Here is a 23,591-nt window from a genome sequence, read left to right on the forward strand (position 1 = left end):
TAAGGTGATGAGCAGCTCTGTTTGGCTTTATGCTTATCAGTAACCTTTACTCATAATGTGATATTGTCTGAATATCTTATTTGGTTCAGCTTTCCTTAGCTCTGATGAAGCCTTAGGCTGCTGTTTCTTTGAGTTACTGATAATTTTTTTATCTGATTAACTGACACATTTAGTTGAAATCAACACAGCCCTTAGGCTGGCCATGGATTTAATTTAAAAAGTATCAAAGGTTTGCACTGTCTGCTTTTTAATCATCATGTTTATCAGGCAAAGAAAAAAAAAACCAAAAGCACTTTAGGGAGAGGGGTTATCTTAAGGAGCAGTAGCTTGGGAAATTGACAAAAACTACAAGGTAATTTACTGCTAACTTTCACTTTCATTAATATAACATTTCCCACTAATAATTACAGTGCATGTAATATACTAATTAAATGGAAAGCATTGTCACTAATTTTCTTCTTGCTGAACTCAAAGAATTGTGTAACAAGAGGATTAAAAATCACATGTAGTTATACTGGTTTTAATTCATAAGTCAATTGGGTAGCACATAGTGTTTTAATAATATATTCTGTTAGTTTTAAAAAAAGTAATCCTTAAGGTGTTTATATAAAGTTTTTGTTCCTCCTACTTCCTCTTTAATACATTTTAAGTAAAACCGTGATCAATAGGGCATTTAAATTTTTGCTTAAATGAGCAACATTCATTTATAAACAGATATTAACTTTAGAATACATTTCTGTGGTACGTCGGTCATATTTTGGTAAAAAGCCAAGGTTAAAATAATGTTTTGAGTAGACATTGTTCAAGGAAGTAGTTGTTTGTTTTCCATTGGAAGTAAGAACAGCATTACTGAGGTAAAGAGATGCACAAAGCGAAAAAGCTGCCCTTATTTTATTCTATATGTGCAATGAATTTAACTATATCTTTAGTGCTGGCAATTCTTTTCCCACAACTTAAGGCCTTCCTGACAGCATTAATTGGGTGGTGGAATTAGCTCTATTCTGGCATATTTCTAAATAACATTCTTAACTACAGGTAACCATCAATGGAGCCTGCCCATTATGGTCCTAAGTCATGGTGCCTGTAAAATGGGTCATTCATGTGACTGATCCAGTTCAATAACTTTTTTGGCAGTCACTAAGCAAACCAATTGTTCATTGTGGGATGGTTTTGCTAAAAATGAAAGTGTTGATTTTTGGCAAAAATATAAAATGCAGTCACATGACCATGGGAAACTGTAAATTGCCATAAATGCAAGCCATTGGATATTTAGAACTGAGGTGTTAAGTATCCCAGTAGAAATCTGTTGTAATTTTGAATGGTTGCTAAGCCACCAGTCATGAGTCCAGGGATAACTGTTTAGTTAAAACCAATTTACGTTGCCTCTTAATGAAAGTTTGAACTTAATGTCAAATTCCTGCTTAAAAACAAGAAGGTGATCTGTTCTTATCCACTTATCTTGCCATAGAATAGAAGGCTTCGACAGCCATCTTCAAAGAGTCACATTAATATGTGCAGGAAAAATAACCTTCATGTGTGAAGGGTCTGAAGGATCATGATATAAGGAATTATACATCTGTACTTGGAAGAATGTTGACATCTTGTAAGAAAAGCTTGGGAGGAGAGGCTTATCAGGGATGGAAAATAAAAATACAAACTCTAGTCACTGTCAGTGACTTCATGGACATTTCTATAAAGATTTGTTGGCAACAAAAGGAAGTATTTTACTCTTGCTGTCATTCTTTTTTTTTTTAACTTTGGTTTAGTATTCCTTGTTGAGCTCCCATTCAGGTATGACTAACCAAATCTGTCAAATTAGTTTTTTGACATCAGAAAATACCAGTAAAGGGCCACATATTTTTGCAGTATATTTTGCAAGCTGGTGCAAGATGAAGCAGCCAAACTGAGAGTTGAGGAAACCCATTATATGCAGTTACTCCGGTCCTAAGATTGGTATACTGGCTACCATGAGGCTTGTAGGCCCAATTCAACATGATGCTGGCTCTGAGATACTGTATGTATGTGTTTATTTCGCTCACACACACATTATAAATCAAAGATTAATTTGTTCATCTAGATTCCACAGGATTCTTTGTGGTTGATCTAGCATCTGTATCTTTCACTTTTTATTTTTCACAATAAGTCTTAAACAAATGTGAGTTTAAGTAATAGTTACAACTTTTAACATTTGATATACTGCTGCTCGTACAAGTGCTCTAATCAAATAGAACTATAGACAACATCAAATAAACCACAATAGAACAGGTAAAACATTTGTTCCATCTGTCCTTAATTATTAAATGATACCTTTCCTGGACTCTGTAGAAACTATAACTTTCTAATTTTAGCTATGTTACCGTTTGCATATTGAAGCTCACTCACAATAGTTCTTCAGTCTTTTAAGGACAGCTTTGAAGGGAATATAAGACCTATAATTGGAAGAAGGGACAAGCAAAAACCATCTTTTTGGACTGTGATGTACACTCTCCAATCTCACCCACAGAAAATCACCTCCTGAAAACTCAGTTTTATAGCAGAAAACAATACACAGGATATGTGACTATAGGCATCCACAGGGGGACAAAGAGAGGTCAGTGACATCACATAACATCAACAAATTGTACCTCCTGTGTGACAGCTGCTTTGGTCATACCCAGTGTAATTGAGGTGTATAAAAATAATGTTAAACAAAACATAATATAAAAAGGAAGAACATTGGAGCTTTTGGAGGAAGCAAAGTTTAAGAAATACTACAGATTGTATCATATTTTTCAAAATTCAGTTTTAAACAAGGTTGTTCTGGTGTTTAAGAATTAATACACTTTGTGGTATTCAATGTATTATATTTAGTATGGATGCCATATATTTTCCCTTTGAATAAAACAAGAAATAGGATTTTTTTTCTTGTTTGCTTCAACAATAGTTAAAGAAAGATGCTTTGAAAGATTCCTATTAGTGAATTCTCCTTCAAAATACTGTTGCCAGTGCTACACAAATAATATGAGAACTTTGGTGGCTCATTATGTTGCATTTGTCAAAGCCCATTTGATTGTGCTGCCGTTCTTAATCTCCATTTCTGCCTCTTCAAACGCCAAGTCTCCCTATAGCAAAAAAATTAATATTTTTTTTGCTTTCTTGTGGGTCCTTACATTTCTTCTTGCTTTTTCTTTCCCCTCTAGGGACAGGCTTCCTGATACCTGAGTCTTTCAGTGACTTGGGAATTCTCCTGCATTCTAAGTGTTTTCTTTCTTACCAAGGCTAGAAGGCAAGGACACTTGTTAAGTAAAGTTCTAGGTACCTGAAGCATCCCTCTCATTGTTGTACACACCGCAGACTTTCTCTGAAATCAATATAGCTGAAGGCTTTTTGTTCTTGGTTAATGAGAATTTCATTTGTCATTAATGTACATTTGAAGAGACAGAATTCGCCCTTGTCCTTACTTTTCATCCTGTCTTAGGAAAGGGAGATACAGAGAATTTATTTCTTCGTGACAGGAATAAATAACATCAGATTAAAATAAATTAAGCAGTAATCCAGATAGTCCTCAAATTACGACCACAATTAAGCCCAACATTTCTGTTGCTAAGTGAATTTTGTTAAGTGAATTTCACATTTGTTAAGTGAATGTCCCTTTTTATGACCTTTTTTGCCAAAGTTTTTAATTGAATCACTGCAGTTGTTAAATTACTAACATTGATAAAGTGAATCTGGCTTTCCCATTGATTTTGCTTGTCAGATGGTTGCAAAAGAGGATCACATGATCCCGGGACACAGCAACCGCCATAAATATGAGTCAGTTGCCAAGCATCTGAATTTTAATCATGTGACCCTGGCAATTCTGCAAAGGTCGTAACTGTGAAAAATGGTCATAAGTCACTTTTTTCAGAGCTGTTGTAACTTTGAATGGTCACTAAACAAACTTATAAGTTGAGGACTATCTGTTCTTTATTTGATGACATGTAAAGTAAATACTTCCTTTCTTCCATTGTGGATAAAAAGGGCTTTATTGCTGAATATTAACTCTACACTTTTGAAACCTACAATAATCAACAGATGTTGCGTTCAGATTATGTTTAGTTGTCATTTCATTTTTTCTTCTTCCAAGTGCTGCAGATTTCAGTGCCTTAAATCACCCTTCATTTTTTTTAATACAATATCAAATGTACCTTTTTCTATTTGTTGGATTAATGACTTTCATCAATAGTACTTATCAGTTTAAGCATCTGTAGATTTTCTGCCTCCATATCATGAATGAAAAACTCTTTTATGACACTGTTAAGTTATAATTTCTTTGATTTAAAAAAAAACCAGAATGAATATTACATCTTAAGAGTGGGGTGGTAATAGATTTATATAGCCTATAAAACATTATAGGACCGTGATGGCGAATCTTATGCATGTGTGCCAAAGGTAGCATGCAGAGTCCTCTCTGCTGGCATGAGCGCCATCACCCCAGGTCAGAACTCCATGGCATTTCTTTCGTGAGCTTCTGTTTTGTTGTTTGCAGGAAAGATCTTACCTCTTGCCGCACTGCTGGTGTTGGGATGCCCATGCATGCGTGCACATGTCCATGCATTCACACAATCATGTGCGTGTACCTCACAGTTTGGGCACTTGGTGTCTAAAAAGTTCTCCATCACTGTTATAGGAGATGCCATATAATACATATAAGAGTATCTTTTAAGAATGAGAAAAATTAGCATTGATGTAATGTGAACCATGTGGAAGAGTGGGCCAAAATCCTCTTTCAAACTGTTTCTTGAATTTGCTAAGATAGAATGTCCTCCCAAAGGCTTTGCATAACTGCTTTAAGGATTATCTCACAGCAAAGAATGTGAGGGTATGTACTGAAAACATTCCTACTGGATAGCCACAGGAGTACATCCCTGTTATTTATATTCCCAGAGACGTTCTTCCTTTAAATTTGCTTTTAATTAGAAAATTGTTTGACTGTAGCAAGTGGCTCTATTTCTCTAAGGAAATCACTCATAATTATGCATCTTCCCTTGTGCTGGCCTTGCATTATATCTCCTAATATTTCAGTTGTTTCATAGCTGACAAATGACAATGTGAGATGCATTTTCGTAGTTCCAAGACAGCTGCACTTGTTGGTTGCTTTTTTCACTATATTCCTTATCTGTCTCAAGTTTGAGTCTGTGGGAATGGTCATGTAAGAGAGGACCTAGCCCACAGTTAAATAATGGGCAGAGACAGTGGTGAAGTCCAAATTTTTTTAATACTGGTTCAGTGGATGTGGCTTGTCAGATGGTTGCAAAAGAGGATCACATGATCCCGGACACAGCAACCGCCATAAATATGAGTCAGTTGCCAAGCATCTGAATTTTAATCATGTGACCCTGGCAATTCTGCAAAGGTCGTAACTGTGAAAAATGGTCATAAGTCACTTTTTTCAGAGCTGTTGTAACTTTGAATGGTCACTAAACAAACTTATAAGTTGAGGACTATCTGTTCTTTATTTGATGACATGTAAAGTAAATACTTCCTTTCTTCCATTGTGGATAAAAAGGGCTTTATTGCTGAATATTAACTCTACACTTTTGAAACCTACAATAATCAACAGATGTTGCGTTCAGATTATGTTTAGTTGTCATTTCATTTTTTCTTCTTCCAAGTGCTGCAGATTTCAGTGCCTTAAATCACCCTTCATTTTTTTTAATACAATATCAAATGTACCTTTTTCTATTTGTTGGGATTAATGACTTTCATCAATAGTACTTATCAGTTTAAGCATCTGTAGATTTTCTGCCTCCATATCATGAATGAAAAACTCTTTTATGACACTGTTAAGTTATAATTTCTTTGATTTAAAAAAAAACCAGAATGAATATTACATCTTAAGAGTGGGGTGGTAATAGATTTATATAGCCTATAAAACATTATAGGACCGTGATGGCGAATCTTATGCATGTGTGCCAAAGGTAGCATGCAGAGTCCTCTCTGCTGGCATGAGCGCCATCACCCCAGGTCAGAACTCCATGGCATTTCTTTCTGTTTTGTTGTTTGCAGGAAAGATCTTACCTCTTGCCGCACTGCTGGTGTTGGGATGCCCATGCATGCGTGCACATGTCCATGCATTCACACAATCATGTGCGTGTACCTCACAGTTTGGGCACTTGGTGTCTAAAAAGTTCTCCATCACTGTTATAGGACATGCCATATAATACATATAAGAGTATCTTTTAAGAATGAGAAAAATTAGCATTGATGTAATGTGAACCATGTGGAAGAGTGGGCCAAAATCCTCTTTCAAACTGTTTCTTGAATTTGCTAAGATAGAATGTCCTCCCAAAGGCTTTGCATAACTGCTTTAAGGATTATCTCACAGCAAAGAATGTGAGGGTATGTACTGAAAACATTCCTACTGGATAGCCACAGGAGTACATCCCTGTTATTTATATTCCCAGAGACGTTCTTCCTTTAAATTTGCTTTTAATTAGAAAATTGTTTGACTGTAGCAAGTGGCTCTATTTCTCTAAGGAAATCACTCATAATTATGCATCTTCCCTTGTGCTGGCCTTGCATTATATCTCCTAATATTTCAGTTGTTTCATAGCTGACAAATGACAATGTGAGATGCATTTTCGTAGTTCCAAGACAGCTGCACTTGTTGGTTGCTTTTTTCACTATATTCCTTATCTGTCTCAAGTTTGAGTCTGTGGGAATGGTCATGTAAGAGAGGACCTAGCCCACAGTTAAATAATGGGCAGAGACAGTGGTGAAGTCCAAATTTTTTTAATACTGGTTCAGTGGATGTGGCTTGGTCGGCGTGATATGGTTTGGTGGGTGTGGTTGGTTGGCATGGCAGAGGAAGGATATTGCAAAATCTCCATTCCCACCCCACTCTGGAGCCAGCCAGAGGTGGTATTTGCCAGTTCTCCGAACTACTCAAAATTTCTGCTACCGGTTCTCCAGACTACTCAAAATTTCTGCTACTGGTGCTCCAGAATCTGTCAGAACCTGGGATTTCACCCCTGGGCAGAGAAGGAAACTAAGAAAACATCCTCCCTACTTATCAGATTGTAAAAGGGGTGGTGGGAGATTTGAAGGTTAAAAATTACTTAATGAAAAGTATACACACCTCCAGCAATACGTACTCTAATGAGGTTTTATATAATTGAAATATAATAATGGGAAAATGCTGCTGAATCAGTTAATATACTTAGGTAGCCCTGCATTCTGCTCTTAAAGTGTTATAATAGATATTTATGGGAAGCTTATAGTTAAGATAGAGCAGTTCCCCAGGTACCAATATGATTAATAGCCATTAGTAACATAATCTCTCTGAATGCGTATAATCCACTTTTAAACCTGCTGATAATCATCACTATTTTTGTGGTGGCAAGTTCCATAGCTTGACTATATACAGGGAAAATTACATCTGGGTCCTTCCCAAATTCCCTGTTGCTCTGTTTTGTTAATGACTGCATATACTGGTTGTTTAATACTATGAATACTTTTATTCATCTTTGTATGGTTTCCATATCTTGCTGGCATTATTTTCTAATCTTTGTGTACCAATGTTGCTTTCTGATTGAACTGGAAATTAACCTCATGCTTTGGTGATATTTGTCCTGGTTCTAATAACAGAATGATTAACCGTACAATTTTTAACATTTCTTTTGCATTAAAGTTGTAACTCTAGTATAGCAGTTTTGCACACTGTGGTGATAGGAGTTTACATTTCACAGCAATAATGGGAAGGAAGAGATTTTTCCAAAACATAACAATAGCATCATACATTTGTTCCTATAGCTCAAAAAAACAAGTAACGCCTTTTAGAAATAAGCAGTGGAAGGTGTATCCATTTGAGGCTCACTTCTCATTATAGGTAGTCCTCACTAATCAAAGAGTGACATGATGTACCACTTATTGACAGCACTTCCAGCAATCCCACTTGCTTTTGTTAAGTGAGGTCCATGCAGGTTGTTAAGCAGGGCCCCACATCAGTTCGACTTCTGAATTCCTGCTGGGTTCCACATTGACTTTGCTTGTTGGAAGTTGGCAGGGAAAATTGCAGATCACAATCGTGTGCCTGTGGGATGCTGCAATGGCTCTAAGGTCAAGGAGAGGTCATAACTACCACTTGTTCACCACTGTTGTAAATTCAAAGAGATGTTCAGGCTATTGTTGAATGAAGATCCTCCTCTACTTTTGCTTGAGATTTTTATAAGAACAAAATGAAGTTCCTAATCAAGTCACAACTACAATTATACAGGGTTATTTGCTGAACCTTTTTGCAAAGATTTGTAGGAGAAATAATGCCAATTCAGATATTTTGCACTATAGATCATACACAAGAAATTTTTGAAAATCTTAGATTTGAAATAATCTATTAAAAATATCTCAATAGTATGTTGCTTACATAAAACAGAATTTCCAATAGGCATACCATAATTCTCAAATTATTCTATATAGTGTGTAACCTAATAAAGCTGCAATTTACTATATAAAATATTATCCAGATCCAAGGAAATTAATATATATATAAATAAAAATACACTATAATCCACCTGAGTGAAATTTAAAGGGATCTCTTGTTAATGGCTACTGATTTATGTACTGAAGAAATTTTTCTTACTGCTTTGCAGATTTATTTTAAATTTGTTTTTATATATTAATGTTTTGCAGGATAAAGAAGGGGTAGAAGCTGTTTCAGTAGGGGCCATTCTTTCAGATTATCAACGAGTCCGTGTGGAAAATGTGTAAGTAAAATAAGACATTGCTTACAGTGTAAGGGCAACATGTCATACATGGCCACAGAGCTATTGATTTCTGTGGTGTGGGCTAGATCAGAAACGTTATTGCTTTTATGTCAAATAAGATGGCATAGTAATAACGTTTCATTAAATATTTCATTAAATGTCTACATGGTGCTAAACATATAATTATCAAATCAAAAAGACTGAAGTCTTAAAAATGGGAATCCTATCAAGAAAGGGAAGATAAGCTATATGTTTTCTATTTTTAAGAGTTTTTGTTTTCTAACAATATAGATTTCATGAACCAAAGCCCATCCTTTCCTGTTAAACCTTGCAGTAATTTATCTAAACATGTAAAAGTTGAAAGAAAACACTAATACCTCCATAACTTTAAATAAGGGTATTTTGATAAAATAAGTATGAATATAATTCTTTTGTAATCTATTGTCACCTGTATTTACTTCATCTCCATTTGCTACTTTGCAACTGCCATTTGGATGGCTTGTAAATTGTGAAACCTAAAATTGTTGTATTGCAGGAAAATTTCCTTCTTGTGGCTCCAAACTCTACTAGATCAGTTTTGAATATTGTAATATAAAGTTCAGTGGTATATGGTTTAAGAAGATCCATGTGAATAACATGATCTGTATTAATGAATTTTCTTGACAAAACCTGAGTTTTGAATTTATTTAGTTTTGCGATTATATTCCATTCCATGGACTGACACTACACTTCTGTGTCACAACGATGAGCCCATATTTCAGCAGCTATCATGAGGCAGTAAAAAATTCATTCTTGTATTATGACAAGAATTCTTGCAAATTTCAACTCTTAAAGCTTTTGTTTGTGCTGTCAGCTCGGGTGGAAGCCATCCTGCACAAAACATCTGAAGAACTGTTCATAGAAATTTCTCTTTGAGTGATCTGTCAATTGTCCTTAAAGGTAGTCCTCACTAATCAAAGAGTGACATGATGTACCACTTATTGACAGCACTTCCAGCAATCCCACTTGCTTTTGTTAAGTGAGGTCCATGCAGGTTGTTAAGCAGGGCCCCACATCAGTTCGACTTCTGAATTCCTGCTGGGTTCCACATTGACTTTGCTTGTTGGAAGTTGGCAGGGAAAATTGCAGATCACAATCGTGTGCCTGTGGGATGCTGCAATGGCTCTAAGGTCAAGGAGAGGTCATAACTACCACTTGTTCACCACTGTTGTAAATTCAAAGAGATGTTCAGGCTATTGTTGAATGAAGATCCTCCTCTACTTTTGCTTGAGATTTTTATAAGAACAAAATGAAGTTCCTAATCAAGTCACAACTACAATTATACAGGGTTATTTGCTGAACCTTTTTGCAAAGATTTGTAGGAGAAATAATGCCAATTCAGATATTTTGCACTATAGATCATACACAAGAAATTTTTGAAAATCTTAGATTTGAAATAATCTATTAAAAATATCTCAATAGTATGTTGCTTACATAAAACAGAATTTCCAATAGGCATACCATAATTCTCAAATTATTCTATATAGTGTGTAACCTAATAAAGCTGCAATTTACTATATAAAATATTATCCAGATCCAAGGAAATTAATATATATATAAATAAAAATACACTATAATCCACCTGAGTGAAATTTAAAGGGATCTCTTGTTAATGGCTACTGATTTATGTACTGAAGAAATTTTTCTTACTGCTTTGCAGATTTATTTTAAATTTGTTTTTATATATTAATGTTTTGCAGGATAAAGAAGGGGTAGAAGCTGTTTCAGTAGGGGCCATTCTTTCAGATTATCAACGAGTCCGTGTGGAAAATGTGTAAGTAAAATAAGACATTGCTTACAGTGTAAGGGCAACATGTCATACATGGCCACAGAGCTATTGATTTCTGTGGTGTGGGCTAGATCAGAAACGTTATTGCTTTTATGTCAAATAAGATGGCATAGTAATAACGTTTCATTAAATATTTCATTAAATGTCTACATGGTGCTAAACATATAATTATCAAATCAAAAAGACTGAAGTCTTAAAAATGGGAATCCTATCAAGAAAGGGAAGATAAGCTATATGTTTTCTATTTTTAAGAGTTTTTGTTTTCTAACAATATAGATTTCATGAACCAAAGCCCATCCTTTCCTGTTAAACCTTGCAGTAATTTATCTAAACATGTAAAAGTTGAAAGAAAACACTAATACCTCCATAACTTTAAATAAGGGTATTTTGATAAAATAAGTATGAATATAATTCTTTTGTAATCTATTGTCACCTGTATTTACTTCATCTCCATTTGCTACTTTGCAACTGCCATTTGGATGGCTTGTAAATTGTGAAACCTAAAATTGTTGTATTGCAGGAAAATTTCCTTCTTGTGGCTCCAAACTCTACTAGATCAGTTTTGAATATTGTAATATAAAGTTCAGTGGTACATGGTTTAAGAAGATCCATGTGAATAACATGATCTGTGTTAATGAATTTTCTTGACAAAACCTGAGTTTTGAATTTATTTAGTTTTGCGATTATATTCCATTCCATGGACTGACACTACACTTCTGTGTCACAACGATGAGCCCATATTTCAGCAGCTATCATGAGGCAGTAAAAAATTCATTCTTGTATTATGACAAGAATTCTTGCAAATTTCAACTCTTAAAGCTTTTGTTTGTGCTGTCAGCTCGGGTGGAAGCCATCCTGCACAAAACATCTGAAGAACTGTTCATAGAAATTTCTATTTGAGTGATCTGTCAATTGTCCTTAAATCAGTTCATCAACCTTTCTCATGTGTTCTTGTTGCTATCACACATTATCCTTTTTGATCAGTTCTTCTTTGTTCATTGTTACATTTTTGGCCCAGCAATGAGCAATACTCATGTCACCATTGTCATCACCATAAGCAACCTGCATTCAGCATTGAGTTTCAATTGAAGATGCACCTTGGATAATCAAAGCGTCAAACATTGGACATTGCTTAAAACACACTAATGGGTGTTCACAACAGGTTTCCACTTCCCAAACAAGTTACTTTTTTACAGTAACTTTCCACCAATAGAAATGAAAGAACAAATGCTTAGGAGTGCACCAGAGGGACAACTTCAATGTTTTAAGTTAAACTTGTGTAAATAATGTTGCCATAGTGGTCCCGGTCCCAAATGCTACTTTCTTTTGTGATACTATGAATGCATATGAACTGTTCGGAAAATATTTATTTTTATTATTTGAAATCTTTTTATTACTCGAAAATAACATATGAAACTTATCTTCTTACACTATTATTTTAAGATCTAATTAACAACTTTTGACATGGTACTGAAATGCTGCGATGTTTTTTTGTCTTGTTCATTTTATTTTAGACAGTTGGAACTAATTGTGTGACATTCTGATATTTCTTTGGTATTCTAGTTTAGCCATATAAAATATATAATAATATCACTCTTTTATCTGATGCATTGTGTGGATATCCTGGATATGTGAAAGAAGCCTAATCTATGGCAATTTACAAGTTTATGGAAAATGAAGGTGATAGAATAAGTTGGAATAATGTATGGTTATTCAAGTGGCCCTCGGATGCTATACTTTATTACGAAAACTTAGTGGCTGAGCATGGAGCTAACCAATTTTTTGGTATAGTGCAAACTAATTTTTCTGCTTGCCTTAGAATTGTTACATATGCCTGTAACTTTAAGGACAACACACAATGTAGCAAATAAAGTTGATTAAAAAAAAAAATCAATGGCTAGCCATTGACACTCCAAATTCCAGGTAGTTACCTTATATTACATATTACCAAGGCAGCATTGCTTGAATTAATCAAATGTGTAATGAGCACTCCTAGCTAAGTAAATCTCCAGAGGTTCGTGTCAGTCAGAAAGCACATAACATTTGCCTAGAATCTTTACCTCTAGAAAAGAAACCCCAGAGGGCATTTGGCTAAATTCCCAAATAAATACATTTCTGCTCACTCCGCTGAGGTTAGATAGCAAGGAAGGAACTGCCGGGGGCTTTTTTTCTTTGTCAATCTAGTGAAATACGGGGCTACAGGGAAGAGAAAGGATAAAGTCTATCTTTTAAAGCAGGAAAGAATTACATCCAGATTTCTAGATGCAGAAGTATCTGGTTGAATGTGTCATTTCATTCTAAAGTGCATCTGTTCAGACCTTTGCCTGACTCCTTTCATTGTTATTTTCCTCTGAAACTCTGCATTTATTTTGCCTAAGTGTTCCTTTGCTTCCGATTACTCCTTCAATTAGCATTGCCACTCTCACAATCCACTCATGTTGCTGCGGCTGTTGCCCCACCCACTCCCTCATCACCCCCTTCTCTTCCTCTTCTCTTTTCTCCTTTTTTTTTTTTTTTTGCTGTTTTCAATTTTTAAAAGCTAGCATTTTAAGCAGGCCCTTTTTGTGCCAAGATACCACCGCTAAAATAACTCAAATACTCTTGGCCTCTCCAAATTGAATACCAATTGCTGGGTATTAGCTTGGGTTTGTTGTTTTTTTCCCCCCTTTCAGCAGGTAGGGAAGGCATTGTCTCCCTATTAATCTTCTTCTGATGCCCCCGATTGAAGGGGGTGGGTAGAAATGGAAAAAAAAGCCAGTGAAAATTGTTTTAACCGGAGACCTATAATGACCTGAAAGTATTGATGAAGCATGTTGTCACGGGATAGTTACTATTTAAATGGGATCCCATAATGTCATTCCATTTCTAGATGCAAAAAGAAATGCTTAATATCTATATGGTTGCCCTCTACATCTGCTATGCAAGTTGAGAGATACTCCAGAACAGATCGGGGCTTGAGCAACAGATTGGATAGGAGATATGGAGCAGAAAAATTTCATTGCAAGGGGAAATGTCTGGATTCAATGTCGCATTTAGCTCTCGTTTTCTTTATTCTTACTAATGTACACCTATTGTAATTGCCTAAATTAAGCAACGTTGCTTAAAGAGTTAAATGATCTGTGTTTACTTATAATGACACATCCATCTTTTCTTTCTGTGAACAGTTGTAAAAGGCTTGCTCTGCAGCCTTTAGCATACCTGTGGCGCCAGAATCAAGACACATTGCTGAGAGAAATTATATCCTTGAAAGTTCAAGCTATAATAATAAAAGTAGCAGCTATCGGTAAGAATTCAAACTATCTCTACTAACTGTGGTGAATCTACTTTGTCAATAAGCAATCAATACCATAACATAGCCACAGGAATGTATTAATCTGTTTTGTAATTAAAATGTACTCAAGGGCAGAAGACTGAATCAGGAGTAAGTGAAGTATGAAATATATCTATATGAGGAATGGAATTTCAGTTGCACAATGTTATGTCTAAACAATTAATGGATCTACTCAAATATTTTTAATACCAGCTAGTGAAAAAAGTAAAGAAAAATCATTTTGACTTTCTTCTGTACATTTGCACAGAGAGTATGTTTTTCAAGAAAAGTTCAGTTATAGAATAATCATTTCCATTATGCCCATAAGAATTAAACAAATGCTAGAAATTGGACCACTATTACCATAAATCATAGGCACTTCTAATAAAAAGAATTAAGTAAAAACTACTAACATCTATCAATAAATGATTTTGCATGATCAAAGAGGTATTTTCATGTTCTATTAGGAACAGATATTCTGTTCCTAAATTTTAAAGAAAAGGTATTTATTACTATCCTGGTTTGTCCTTTCCGTTATGTTCTGTCCAGATTTAGTTGTATATGTTACTCTGTTACTTTCTTTATGTACATGGCTCCATTGTAGCATTCAGCAAAGTTAATTTACCACTTGGGAAATTGTTCAAGGGCAGTTGGGCTTTTGCAGTTTAAAGAATAATTGTACATTGGAGAAAACTTCAGGGGAGTCCAAAATCGCCACATTGACTTTCATTGACAAAATTGTGATTTTCACATTGAAGTGACCTATTGTAGAAAATACTTTGGCCACTAAGATCAGTCTAAGCAGAGTATTAATAACTTCAGGCTTACTGAATGGTATGTGGTTCTCTTAACTACACAAACTGATGAGAAATAGATTAATAGCCAATACATCATTTCAGAATTACAGTCCTTTCTATAGTATTTCACACAAAGTTATTAGATGAGATCTTGGGTGTAAAATTTGATAAAAAGAGGTTTTTTACTTTTGGGGTCAGTAGGAGTTTGTGGCCCATTAGACCAAAGAATAGCCAATCTAATAGGAAAGAATATGTTCTACATGAGTGACTAAAAATACATTTCTGATAAAGTGCACAGTATAATTTTGGTGTGAATTAAATCATATAGTCAACTATGAGGTGAACTGTTTTTATAAGAATTTACCTTGTTTAAAATAGGAATTCATTTATTGGGAGTATCAATGGTAGGAGAAATAATTCTTCAGAATCATTTTATTTTTATATCACTTCTGATAAGAAGAGTAAAATAAGACCATCCCAACTTTATTTAGTGCTTTCCTAACATTTAAACTAAGTAGATTTTTTAAAAAATCTATCTTTAATCACAAATTACAAGTTAATTCATTTGGCAGGACTTGGTATCTTGTTAAAAAGTGTCAGTTTCTGCAGCAAATTCTAGCTTTTCATTTAAGAATAAATCTACTATCTGTGAAGAAGGCAAGAACTTGGGATTCAGAAACAGAAAACATTTTATTTTAAGATATCTTGGAATAGAGTCATTATACAACTAAGTATATTATACAACATTATACATTATACAACTAAGCAAAGTATAAGCAGGTTATGGCTGGTTAGTTCAGCAGTTCCTAACCTTTACGGCTTGGTAGCCAGGCTGGAGGTGAGAGAGGGGAACTGGACCACGTGAGTGCCAGGCTGATGCACGCACATGTAATCCTTGCTTAAGTGGTGGGCCAGCGTGCACATGTGAATGTTCCTGCTGCTCATGCAAGTTGAATTGCACACGCATGCACATACTCCGGCCAGCCACTCATGTGGCCCAATTCCAAATAGGCCACAGCCCTCCATTGTTTTTGAAATATTCTAGGAAAGTGCAGCTAGTTCCTAATTGTTGGTCCTTTGGTGTCAAGACAAAACACATTTCTTTGCCTGGGAAATTTAAAAAAGTTAAATTATACTGTTGCATTCTTACTGCTTTCTAAATCTTGCTTCATTATTTTGTTGTTTCTGTTGTATTTAATACTTTATTAATTGTGAACACTGGTCCACCTGGGGAAGAATGTCTTTAAAAATATTTTTAAATTAGTAATTTTTTTCTCTTTCAAATTGTGGTCAATGAGGATCAGTTGGGTTGTTAGTGTAGGCTTGGCTATTAATGTCTCCAGAATGTTCTTATGCTTAAGCCCAAATTCTACAGCATGCAAGTTATCACTATATATGCAATCCAAAATCCTTCCTTTCTTCTTCTTCTTTTTTTTTTAAGGGAGGGAAGAGAAATAGGCAGATTCTGAGTGACAGAAGAAATAACTGCAGGGGCTATTTTGCCAGTGACCTGTGTCATCCCTTAAGTAAGACAAACTTGTCTTTGTATTTCACTAGGTTGGGACAAGTTAGAATGTGCTTACTGATACACAAAGAACCTTCTGTGGCATTTTTTTCTTCAGAGCACAAATACCATAAATAGTTGTAGATAGCAATTAGATGGAAAACGGCTGCCTCTTTTTTTTCTTTTTTGGCTACAGGTAGAAAGAAAGATCTTATCAGACTAAATTTCTCACCTGCCTAGGGCAGCAAAAATTAGACATAAGCATATTTAATGGAGCTTCTCTGCTCCGGAGGGCATACCATAGTGCTTTAATAACAGTGTGCTTTATTAAAGGAGGTTTAAGGAATGATGGCTGTTTAACATATCGAATGGCAGAGAAGTTAAGGTATGGGTTACCATTTTACTTTTAGATGAATAATCAAAGCTGCTTTTAAACTAAATTGCAGTAAATGTGTTTGGAATAACCCATTTAAAAGGCTGAGTAGTAATGCACATTAGATGGCGTGTTGCGCTGATGTGAAAGAAATCAGTGAATATGTAACTTGAGCCTGACATTTATCAACCCTGGTGTGCTCCTTATAGCTATGTTTTCCATTAGTTTAATGGCATTGGTAGAAAGGTGTAAGATTGTAGGCAACATATAATTATACAAGTAAATACACATTAATTTCAGAACACTCTTTTCAGTTGGCACTTATAAATTAATATCTCTGGATGATGACTTTCTGACGAGGGCAGTGGGTTTTTCCCCCCTTACTTTTCCTTAATCAGAAATCCTGCTGCAACCTCTTTTTCCTCATAACAGTACAGAAGTTCACTTCATTAAAGGATTCAGGGAACTGCTGTTTCTATAAGGAGAGTTATCTACAATGAATAGGTTTTGTATCTGTTACCATTTATTAAAAGAAATAAGTAATGAAACAATGATTGTGCTTGGCCTATCAACCAGTTTTGCATATACAGTAACTTTTATAACTCCTCTGTAAGTTAAGCCATTATTTGGAGGCCTTATATCCCAATGAAGCTAAGAGAGGGTGGGAGAGACGAAAACCCCCCCTTTTTTTGTTCACACTAGAAGGTTTAACCAATATGGTTTATCAGTAGCTCCCCAAATTAAAATGAACTGGTAGGCTGTTAACAATATAGTAAAAAACAAACAAACACCAATCTATTGGAAGAGGCAGCAGGGGAAAATTGGTTAAAATTCAGAAAATATGACTTTCTGTAAAGATATGTTGAATGGCATCTCAGTGGTCTCTGTTCAAGGCCCTGTGCTATTCAACATATTTGTAAATGATTTGGATGATGTGTTAGAAAATATGATTATCAGATTTACAGACCACAGTAAAATAAGGCATAGCAAACATTTTATTGGAGCGTATCAAGATCTAGCAGGGCCTTTACAAGCTGAAACATTGGGCAGAGAGAAGCAAAGGATGTATCAGCAGAGACAATTGCATAATCCTACATTTGCATAGTATTCTGTTTTTTTCCCAATGATTAAAAAGTTATGTAGGAAAAAAAAATGAAGCCATTAGTATAAGATGGGGAGAACTATACTGACAGCAACACATGTGAAAATTTGTAGCCCTAGACTGGAAATGAGGCATTTTCTGACAGTGAGAGCAATCAACCAATGGAACAGAAGTTGCCTTCAGAAGTTGTGGGTGCTTCATCACTGGAAGCTTTCAAGAAGAGATTGGACTGCCTTCTGTCAGAAATGGTTTAGGGTCTGCTTGGGTGGGGGGTTGGACTAGTTGATTTACAAGGTTCCTTCCAACTCTGTTAATCTGTAAAACCTCCAAGGTCCCTTCCAGATCTATTCTGAATTTAAAATCGTACACTGTATCAACTATGAATGAATTTTTTGTTCCTCTTTATTCTGCATTGATTGGACTTGCTTAGAATATTGCATCCACTTCTGGGCATCACATTCAAAGAAGGATATTGACAGAACCATGTGCATCAAGATAGTTGTCTTCATATATCTAAAGGCTTGCCATACAATATAAAAGACAGAAATTTTCAGAATTGTTTCAGAAGATAGTATATGAACCAATATGTTCCAATTATACGGAAATAGGTGTAATCTGTATATCTATAAAAAATCTTTACAATAAAAGCTTTTCAACAATAGAACAGTCTGCCTCAGGAGAATAGATTCTCTTTTGCTAGAGATGTGACCATCTGTTAGGTATGCTGTAGTAGGGAATTCCTGCACAAAAGGGAGTCCCAAAGCATCTTCCATTTAAGCAGACAGTAAGATCTCAGCTAACCTGTGATCCTCAAAAGAACAAGGATTTTTAAAAAGTCTTTTATTTGTGGTGCCTTGAGAAACAGAACTGGAGATAAAAGAGTGTGACTGTTATCATTACTTGATGATGCTTGTGTGTTTGTACCTGAAAACTAACTGACACATATTAATAACAAGTCAGTGCTTTGAAGTGATGCTCAAAGAAAAAGTGCAAGTATTGGAGGAGAGACTACAGACACCTTAATTCATAAAGAGGAAGGAAATGAATTAGTTCAACTAAAGGGCTGACAGAGGAAGTGAATCAGAAAAAAGCAATCTAAGGAGGAAAATTAGTCAAACAGCTAGACCAGTGGGTGGCAGTGACAAGAGGAACAAGAATCATGAAAGATATTCTACAATGCTGGAGCTTAGAATAAGCGTTTCCTCATGGGGAAAAAGAGACTCTGAACCTTCATGGGAAGGAAAAGTGATACTATTGATCAGAAGGCAGTAACATAGTTACTGTTCTGAAGAACAGAAGGAATACAGCCAAAAAAAAAAAAAAGAAGAAGAAGAAGAAGAATTGTGGTAATTAGTGACTCATTATTATGAGGCACAAAAACAAACATGCTGACTGGAGCCATTGTCTCATGAAGTGTGCTGCCTCCTTGAAGTATGGATTAGGATGTGAAAAAACAACTTCCAAGATACAGAAACTCCACTGAAAATTATTTCTTTGTGCTCAAATCACTGTTCATCCATGTAGGGATCAGTGGTACTGCCAAGAAAATTATAGTCATACCAACATTGATACTCAAGAATATGGTTGGTAGTCTCACTTATCTTTTGAGTCCATGGAAAGGACTGAAATATATGTATGTATGTATATGTATATGTATATGTATATGTATGTATGTATATATATATATATTTGTTTTCGTAGGTTTTCACGGGTATAGATATGTAGGTCTTGCCATATTCAGGTCTTTTCCTGTGTAAGGTTGAGAGTATCTTGGCTTCGTGCCGATATATATATATATATATATATATATATATGTTTTCTGAGGTTTTCACGGGTGTTTGTATATAGGTCTTTGGTTGTTCGGGTTTTCTCCCGTGTAAAATTGGAAGTGTCTTGGCGACGTTTCGACGAAGTCTCATTCGTCATCTTCAGGCTTCAACCGTGCTTCTGGGAGCAATGTGTGATTGCAGCTGTTTCTTCCTTTTAACTGCTAGTGGGGTTTGAACTGATTGGGTGGGAGCTTGGCTGTGCTCTGATTGGATGGGGTTTTCTGTGCTCTGATTGGCTGGGGTGTGTCCTGTGTTGGTGGGGGCTTGGTTGTGCTCAGTCTAATCTGTGCTGCAGGGGATTTGAGCTGGTGAGCTGCACTGCTGCTGTTTGGCTTCGTGTTCGTGGTCGTGCTACATCTTCGTAGTGGGTGTCAGTCTGCTGCATGTATGGATTGGAGGGTTTGAAATGGCTAATGTTGCAGCTGCGGTCTGGCTTCTGGTCCTTGGTCGTGCTTCCTGATCAGTGTGGGTTTGGGTGTGCTTTCTGGGTGGATGTGTGGTGGTGACATCCTGTGTGGACCTCGTGAGTGTGGGTCTGGTGTCATTCCTCGTGTTAGGGACACGTTTGTCAATAAGGGCAGGTTTCCAAATGGCTGGTAGGCGGAGGTATCATCTCGTTTGTTCATGCTGTGTGGGCGTTTTCTATCTCGATGGCTTCTCTGATTATTCTGTTGTTAAAGTGTTCAGTTTTGGCGATAGTTCTGGTCTTTTTAAAGTCAATATCGTGTCCTGTGACTTTAAAGTGTTGGACCAGGAAGAAGTTGGTTCCTCTTTTTGAATGAGTTCTTGTGTTCTTCAATCGTGCACTTATTCTTCTGTTGGTTTGTCCAATGTATGTGGTGGGGCAGGCGGTGCATGGGATTTCATATACTCCTTGATTTTCTAACTCAATTTTGTCTTTGGGGTTTCTTAGGATGGTGGATATTTTTGGTTTGTGCAGAATGCTGTCTTGATGTTATGTTTGTGGAGGATCTTGCTGATTCTGTCTGTGGTGCCTTTTATATATGGGAGGAGGGCTGTGCCATTTTCTTGCTCTCTGTCTTGGGTTTTAGTGGGGGTTCTTTTGGATTAGTTTGGTAATCTTATTTCTCTGGAATCCATTGGATGTTAGTACGTTTGTGAGAGTGTGTAGTTCGGTTTTAGGTGTTGTTCGTCAGCTAAGCATTTTGTTCTAGAGATGAGTGTCTTGGCTACGGAGTTGATCTGTGCTGGGTGGTGGTGTGAGAGTGCATGCAGATAGCGGTTTGTGTGTGTTTTCTTCTGGTAGATGGTGTGTCCTAGGGAGCCATTGGGTTTCTTGTAGACTAAGACATCTAGGAAGGAAGTTGGTTGTTAACTTCTGTTTCCATGGTGAACTGTATTTTGGGGTGTAGGCTATTGAGGTGTGTGAGGAAGTTTTCAAGTTTTCTTTCCCGTGTGGCCAGATTATGAAGGTGTCGTCTACGTATCTGAGCCAGAGTTTGGGTTTGTGATCAGATTTTTCTAGTGCTTGGGTTTCAAAGTGTTCCATGTAGAGGTTGGCAATGACAGGTGAGAGGGTGATCCCATGGGTGCGCCTTCTATTTGTTTGTATTTTTGTCCGTTATAGATGAAGTATGTGTTGGATAGGCAGTGGTTGGTCAGATCTAGTATGTGCTTGGGGGTTATATTTGTTTTGGATAGCTGTCAAGGCTTCTTTGATTGGCACTTGGGTGAAGAGGATATGACATCAAAGCTCACGAGTAGGTCGCTGGGCTGTAAGTTTTGTTTCTTTATGATCTCTATGAACTGGAATGAGTTTTTACGTGTGAGGCGATGGATTCTGCATAGGGCTGTAGTTGTTTGGCGAGAAATTTGGCTAGGTTTTGTAGAGGTGAGCCTATGGAGCTGACTATGGGTCTGAGTGGGGGTTCCTTCTTTGTGTATCTTGGGAGGCCGTGAGCTTAGGGCATCTGGATGATTTCTCTCTGGGAATGATTCTTTGTTGGATTTCTTCGCTGATGGGGAGGCTTTTATTTTGGATCTAGTGGTTTTCTAGGTAGGTGGTGGGGTCTGTTTTAGGGGCTTGTATGCAGGGTCTTGGAGTAGGTTGGTTAATTTGGTTTGGTAGTCAGATGTGTTCATAACCACCGTGGCGTTGCCCTTGTCTGCTGGTAGGATTATTATGCTGGTATCTTTTTTCAGGTTAAGTAGTGCTGTCTGTTCCTCTTTGGGTAAGTTGCTTTTGGGTGGCTTGCTGCTGCAGAGGATGTTGGTGATTTCGAGTCTGATTTTGTTAGCGTCATCGGGGTTGATTTTGGTCAGGCTGGTTTCAACTCCGCATATAATGGTCTCAGTGGGGATGTATTTGGGAGTGACTGCAAAGTTGAATCCTTTGGAAAGGACATCGGTTTCAGCTTTGGTGAGGATCCTATCTGAGATGTTATGCACTGTTTGTTTCATGTGTTGCTGTGTGGTTGGTCAGATCTAGTATGTGCTTGGGGGTTATATTTGTTTTGGATAGCTGTCAAGGCTTCTTTGATTGGCACTTGGGTGAAGAGGATATGACATCAAAGCTCACGAGTAGGTCGCTGGGCTGTAAGTTTTGTTTCTTTATGATCTCTATGAACTGGAATGAGTTTTTACGTGTGAGGCGATGGATTCTGCATAGGGCTGTAGTTGTTTGGCGAGAAATTTGGCTAGGTTTTGTAGAGGTGAGCCTATGGAGCTGACTATGGGTCTGAGTGGGGTTCCTTCTTTGTGTATCTTGGGAGGCCGTGAGCTTAGGGCATCTGGATGATTTCTCTCTGGGAATGATTCTTTGTTGGATTTCTTCGCTGATGGGGAGGCTTTTATTTTGGATCTAGTGGTTTTCTAGGTAGGTGGTGGGGTCTGTTTTAGGGGCTTGTATGCAGGGTCTTGGAGTAGGTTGGTTAATTTGGTTTGGTAGTCAGATGTGTTCATAACCACCGTGGCGTTGCCCTTGTCTGCTGGTAGGATTATTATGCTGGTATCTTTTTTCAGGTTAAGTAGTGCTGTCTGTTCCTCTTTGGGTAAGTTGCTTTTGGGTGGCTTGCTGCTGCAGAGGATGTTGGTGATTTCGAGTCTGATTTTGTTAGCGTCATCGGGGTTGATTTTGGTCAGGCTGGTTTCAACTCCGCATATAATGGTCTCAGTGGGGATGTATTTGGGAGTGACTGCAAAGTTGAATCCTTTGGAAAGGACATCGGTTTCAGCTTTGGTGAGGATCCTATCTGAGATGTTATGCACTGTTTGTTTCATGTGTTGCTGTGAGGGTGGAGGGTTTGTTTTCTGGCGTTCTTGTAGTCTTCGGAGTTTGTTGGTGTGCGTGTCTGTCTTGAGGGTGGTCTGTGTTTGGCTCTCAGGCGGCAAGTTGTTTGGATTTGTCCCAAAGTGCAGGGTGCATCTTGTTGCTGAGTTTGAGGTGAAGTGTGAGGAGATCTTTGTTGATTTGATCTAGGAGGAATCTTTTGTGTGAAGTTCATTTCTGATTAAGGCCAATTCTGTTCTTTTTAGGATGCGTTTGGTGGCTGCAGAGTTGGAGTGGAATTTCAATTGGAAGCATTTGGGGATTAAATTTTCATCGCGGCAGTTTCGTAGGAATGCGAGGTCACATAAAATGGAAGCTCTTTGGACTTCTAGTTTTTCATAGGTCCTGGTCAGATGGTGGATTTCCTCCCCGTAGAGGTGCAATATTTGTTTTCTGAGGTTTTCACGGTGTTTGTATATAGGTCTTTGGTTGTTCGGGTTTTCTCCGTGTAAAATTGGAAGTGTCTTGGCGGCGTTTTGAAGTCTCATTCGTCATCTTCAGGCTTCAACCGTGCTTCTGGGAGCAATGTGTGATCGCAGCTGTTTCTTCCTTTTAACTGCTAGTGGGGTTTGAACTGATTGGGTGGGAGCTTGGCTGTGCTCTGATTGGATGGGGTTTTCTGTGCTCTGATTGGCTGGGGTGTGTCCTGTGTTGGTGGGGGCTTGGTTGTGCTCAGTCTAATCTGTGCTGCAGGGGATTTGAGCTGGTGAGCTGCACTGCTGCTGTTTGGCTTCGTGTTCGTGGTCGTGCTACATCTTCGTAGTGGGTGTCAGTCTGCTGCATGTATGGATTGGAGGGTTTGAAGTGGCTAATGTTGCAGCTGCGGTCTGGCTTCT

General features: G+C 37.1%; 1 protein-coding gene across 6 annotated transcripts in view; it reads left to right on the forward strand.

The window, feature by feature from the left end:
- The window catches only part of DPH6 (diphthamine biosynthesis 6), a 278,777-nt gene that overhangs the window by 35,468 nt on the left and 219,718 nt on the right, over positions 1-23,591 (forward strand). For 5 of the 6 annotated variants that reach the window (XR_009152602.1, XR_009152601.1, XM_058162169.1 and 2 more), the window contains exons 4-5: positions 8,650-8,723; positions 13,716-13,834. Coding sequence is in view for 4 of the 6 variants with exons in the window: in XM_058162169.1 (XP_058018152.1) it covers positions 8,650-8,723; positions 13,716-13,834 (193 nt within the window). In the remaining 2 variants the exon portion in view is untranslated. Of the gene's footprint in view, positions 1-8,649; positions 8,724-10,462; positions 10,537-13,715; positions 13,835-23,591 lie in introns of all 6 variants that reach the window. The other variant, XM_058162168.1, reaches the window with a different exon arrangement.

The sequence above is a fragment of the Ahaetulla prasina genome, chromosome 1 (assembly GCF_028640845.1).
Source record: "Ahaetulla prasina isolate Xishuangbanna chromosome 1, ASM2864084v1, whole genome shotgun sequence".
Taxonomy (NCBI): domain Eukaryota; kingdom Metazoa; phylum Chordata; class Lepidosauria; order Squamata; family Colubridae; genus Ahaetulla; species Ahaetulla prasina.